The sequence below is a fragment of the Engraulis encrasicolus genome, chromosome 10, assembly GCF_034702125.1.
Source record: "Engraulis encrasicolus isolate BLACKSEA-1 chromosome 10, IST_EnEncr_1.0, whole genome shotgun sequence".
NCBI classification, from domain to species: Eukaryota; Metazoa; Chordata; class Actinopteri; order Clupeiformes; family Engraulidae; genus Engraulis; species Engraulis encrasicolus.
In genome coordinates this window covers 985,117-990,263 of record NC_085866.1, presented here as the reverse complement: position 1 = coordinate 990,263, position 5,147 = coordinate 985,117, and the positions used below count along the sequence as shown (strand labels likewise).

The 5,147-nt window shown below is 45.3% G+C and overlaps 1 protein-coding gene across 1 annotated transcript; it reads right to left on the bottom strand.

Annotated features, from left to right (window-relative positions):
* Positions 1-349: 349 nt before the first annotated feature.
* On the bottom strand, positions 350-1,988 carry LOC134457510 (uncharacterized). Its single transcript, XM_063209518.1, has 2 exons — positions 659-1,988; positions 350-474 (listed from the first exon to the last, which is right to left on the bottom strand). Exon 1 carries the CDS (start codon positions 1,907-1,909, stop codon positions 932-934), a length of 978 nt encoding a protein of 325 aa, XP_063065588.1. The 5' UTR covers positions 1,910-1,988; the 3' UTR covers positions 350-474; positions 659-931.
* Positions 1,989-5,147: the final 3,159 nt, after the last annotated feature.

The following is a 5,147-nucleotide window of genomic DNA, read 5'->3' as shown; positions in this document are numbered from 1 at the left end:
TTCCTACATGGTTTAGTTATTGAGCTACGGGCTTGTGAACTTTGACAAAAAAAAGAGTGTGAACAAAATGGGCACCCCCCTCCCCCAGTGAAATTGGCTGTAACACGGAGAGTATACATCTTACATTCAAATAAATTTACAGTGTTTCTCTTAAGTACCATGGGTACACTTGGTAATATTTTCAGAATTTTTTGAGACCTAAGTGCGCGGGCTCCTAATGATTTGGCGTGGAATGACCCAGCTACGGTCACACTACTCTGAGAGTCAGCTCTCCTCCTCTGCCCTTGTCGCTATTTCGTTCCACAACCACTCATTTTTAACGTCACTATTATTACTGTGTTGTCCTCACTGCAGTGTATGAACTGAAGCTATCCAACCAGTTAAACTCTGATGCAATAACCAGGAGTCTGTTCTGTAGTTAACATTTCACTGTTGTTTATCTGAAGAATCCAGCATTACATGGCAGAGTGAAAACTGTAACAAAACAAAGTTTGACTGTTTTTAACATAAAGCTCAGCTCCACATGAAGTCTCATTGAAGTCTCATTGTAAATACATGTAAATAAAAACGATCTTTTTAACCTATTTATTACATTCTCTTTCTAACATAAACTTAACTTAAACTATCAATATTTCAATTTAGCAAGGCATTCACTTACGACTTTGCTTCTAGCATCGTTCACGGAGGAATTCTTTGAAGTAGAAACCGATTTCAGTAGACAGGAACTGAACGTGAAGTAACTGATGACAAGGCAGGAAGTGGTAAAGAAAATACAGGAAACGGTATCAAAATAAAAGTGCTATTCTTTCTCAAAGTGTCAATATAAAAGTTTCTCTATATACATAGCCCTAATGGCGACACACTCCCCGCCTGACCACTGTGAGGTCACCACAATAAACATTAAACTCAAACAAGAATCACATCTGAAGCATCAGTCCTTACGGAGAAGCAAAACAGTTTCGGTAACTGGTCTAAGGTAAGTCTTTGATTGTCCTTGGTTTGCTGTCCTTAATTCCACTTTACGGACTCTTCCATCTGTTCCAGGAATAGCCTTTGTGACCACTGCCAAAGGCCAGTTGTTGCGGGCAGCTTGGTTGTCTTTGAGGAGGACGATGTCACCGTCTTGCAGGTTCAGGTGGGACCTTGTCCATTTCTTGCGACTTTGTAGGGTTGACAGGTACGCTTGTCTCCAACGGTTCCAGAATAAGTTGGATAAGGCTTGTACTTGTCTCCACTGCTTAGTGAGGAGGTCCCTGTCTGTGAAGTCACCTGGGGGTGGTGGGGCACCAGCTTTCTGTGTTAACAACATCGATGGTGTGAGGATGTATGGATTCTCTGGATCATTTGACACCGGAACTAGTGGTCTTGCATTCAGAATTGCGGTCACTTCTGCCATTAGAGTACACAGAACTTCGTGAGTAAGGCGAGTGCTGTGGTCACGGAGCATCGAATCCAGGATTCTTCGGGCTACCCCAATGAGGCGCTCCCATGAACCCCCCATGTGTGAAGCATGGGGCGGGTTAAACACCCAGGAGCATCCTTGTTGGTGCAGGTATCTCTGCACTGCGCTGTCTGGTTGATCTGCACTCAGCCCAAGTTCTTTACAGGCCCCAATGAAATTTGTGCCGCAGTCTGACCTCAGTTGTTTGGCTGGTCCTCTGATGGCAAAGAAACGCCTCAACGCGTTTATGCAGCTTGAGGTGTCCATTGAGGTAATCACCTCGATGTGAACTGCTCTGGAGCTCATGCAGCAGAATAGGATGGCCCAGCACTTGCTCTCAGGTTGCGTCCCTCTGGTGCGTCTGGCGGAGACGTGGAAGGGCCCGAAAACATCTAGGCCCACATACGTGAAGGGAGGGCAGGTTGTGAGGCGCTCTGCGGGCAAATCTGCCATCTGTTGTTCCTGCATCCTTCCTCTAAGTTTGCGACAGATGATGCACTTGTGAATAGTTGAGTTCACAAGCCGCTTGCCTCCCAGGATCCAGAGTCCAGCAGCTCGTACAGCTCCTTCTGTTAGACAGTCCCACCAGGAAATCGCGGGCATTTTCTCAAAAAATCGCGGTCGGAATTGCCAGATGGTGCACGAGGATTTCCAGAAAATCGCGATAAAAGTTGCGGAGCTTCTTACTGTGTTGTTGTGATTTTGTTGCGGCATGAAGTGAAAGGTGCGATTTTTGTTGCAATGTTTAATGTGCTTCCCCACGCTTGAAAGTAGGCTAAAGGACACTGCCACATTCCAGTCCTCTGGTGTTTTTATATTATTTCCATTTTTATATTATAATTTTGGTTCTTAGGCAAAGCAGGGAAGCTGCCTGGGCGAGTTTTTAGCCAGAATGTCGTCGTGAAAAGTTCCATCTCTTTCATGCTGCCATTACGACACCCTTCATTACAATGCTGTTTATGGCCGTTTGACTCTGTTTTAAATGTCATCACCGTTTCAAATTGTAAGCATACAAACTTCGTATCATGTCGATATCCATTCCTGACTTAAAAAAAGTGGATACATAATTAACTATAAGTAGGCGGGCGGAATTGGGCATGTCCACCCAGTTGAAGAGGCTGCGCGACAGGAACTGACTGAAATCCTGGTTAATGTGAGTCGTCTGCTACACATAGCCTGCCTGTGTCGGCGTTTAATTTTCAAGCTTGTCAAAAGCAACACAAATAAAAGCAGAGAGAGGGGTCGCTTTCGAAAGAAGGCATAGCCTAGGTTTTTTTTTTGGTTCTCCCGCGCCGTCCGGCTGATGATCATCATTCAATGTAACGAGGATGGAGTTCACAGATTTCCTTTTGTGAAGGGTGCTTGCTGAATAATGCTCAGAAATTATATTAATTTTGGTGCTCTTGTGAATATAAAAGACGACGACATTGTTATCTATAAAACACCACGTCGCCTGCAGAACGGAGGTCTCAGCTGTCAACGATGCTCATATGGGCTACACGTTTTGGCCGGTGATGAAAACGGTTATAAAGCCCTGCATGCACTTTCACTGGGACTTCTGGCGAGTCCATCGTTCTCTGGAATGTTTAACTTGACCCTCTGTAGGCTGTAGCCTACTTGGAGATCCACCACCATTTTTCAGCAGAGGTAAAAGTGAAAGTGATGCAATGCTGCGCATGCCATTGAGTCCCAAACTGTTAGGCTTGACTTCTCAAAGGGCATGAAACGGTTTTGCAAATGCAATGCCCTTTGTTGTGTTCACTGATATATTGGTAAAAAATAGCCCACAACAAAACAGAATCGTTCCTTGACAGCACAGCAGCCAGCGTGAGTCAAGTGATTATAAGCATAACGTGATTGGGGACAACGACGGTGGGGACGAGAGCGCAAGCAATATTGCGTGCTGCTTATGACAAGTTCATTTACATAGGCTATTCACAAATATTTTCAGTTTTGTTCAGTTTCATATTAGGCCTACTGGTCTTTTGTAACGTTAAGTAGGCCTATTTAAAATGAGCTAATATTATTTACTGACTGATTGCAGTCATTTTTGTCGGACATTTTGTCCGGCCACATTTTATTTTGCCGGTCATTCATGCATGCAAACGGCCAATGTCCGGCCACAGCCGGCTAACGTGAACCCTGATCCAGCCATAGCCCAATTTGCGGGAAAGAGATTACTATATCGGCCAGGCACGCACGCAGCATTCACAATGAAGGATGGAAATTACTGCTTTGTTGTGGACAAGGCATTTGCGCATCTCAATTCGGAGGGAAAATGTTGCCTTCTGTATGCGCACAAGTCAAACACCAAAGTGGTCCAGCAGGTGGGCCGCTTTAGAAAAAAGAAAACACATCTTGTTGTAGGAGCCCTATACTTGGCGTAATGTAGCCTAGATGACTGTCATGAAGTGTTAATTAGGCTATATATTTATGTAGGCCTACCACATTTTAAAAATGTAGGCCTATTGGTTATGCCAGACTAGTAGTCATACATTTTCCCTCCTGTGACCATGCGAGCAGACGCGCAATGAGAACATGGCGTTTCCTACATTCGTATTTATTAGTTTTTTCCCCCTCACCGACAACTTTGTACATGCATAGTAAAGTGCTGGGACTGATTGCTAGGTTACTTTTTTATTGTATTTTTTATTGTATTATCCTTTTTGAAAGGAAGTTTGTCGACGTCAGTGAAGTCAGCGCAACATGGATTGGTTCAAAGTGTTCAAAGTTGCGGGAAATCGCGGTGATTGGTTAAAGTTGCGCTCTCACGCAGAATTCGCGGGAATTCATTGAAGTTGCGAAAAACGACGCGATCGCAACATCGCGATTTCCTGGGGGGACTGGTTAGATGACGGCCCTGATGCTTTACTTGAGCATGATGGTATCTGGTAAGTAGCAAGGACACGTGGTGTTCTTTTGGGAGAATGACTGGGTTCTTTTGTTCGATGGACACATCCGCATTCTTCAGTCTGCCTCCAATGCAGAGGAGGTCACCCTGTAAGATCGGGTTGAGGGAGCGTAGACAGCTGCTTAACGGAACTTGCATTCCTCTCTCCAGAGCTTCAAATTCCTTCCCAAACGTGTTCCTCTGAACAGCTCTGATGATGACTTCTCTTGCTTGGGAAAGCTCATCCACTGAGCGAGGTAAGTCACAATGATGCCAACCCTTACACTTGCCTGTCGGAGCCTTGCAGGATTTTGCTATATGAATCAGGAGTGCGATGGCGCGTTGGAGAGTGTCGAATGTGGAGAACCTTTCAAAGCGTTCTGTGCTGAGAACTTCCCCTTGCAGATTGGTGAGGAAGCTTTTCACAATTGGACGGACCTCGCCATCTGACTCTGGTGAGACTAAGTCGAATGACTGACCTTGGTCTGGCTGAATGGACGGCTTGCGCAGGAAGGTTGGTCCCTTGAACCACATGGTCTGTGTGAGGCGTGCTGCTGGAACCGACCGTGATGCCAGGTCAGCTGGATTGTCTTCTGTGTTCACGTAGTACCATTGCTCAGGGATGGTGGATTGGCGTATACGCTGGACACGATTGTGGACATACACATAGAACCGTCTGGATTGGTTGTAAATGTATCCAAGGACAACTTTGCTATCAGTGTAGAACTTGGTGGCATCCAGCTTTAGATCCAATTCATCCTGAATCAACTCAGCCATTTCCACAGCTAAGACTGCTGCACACAGTTCAAGTCTTGG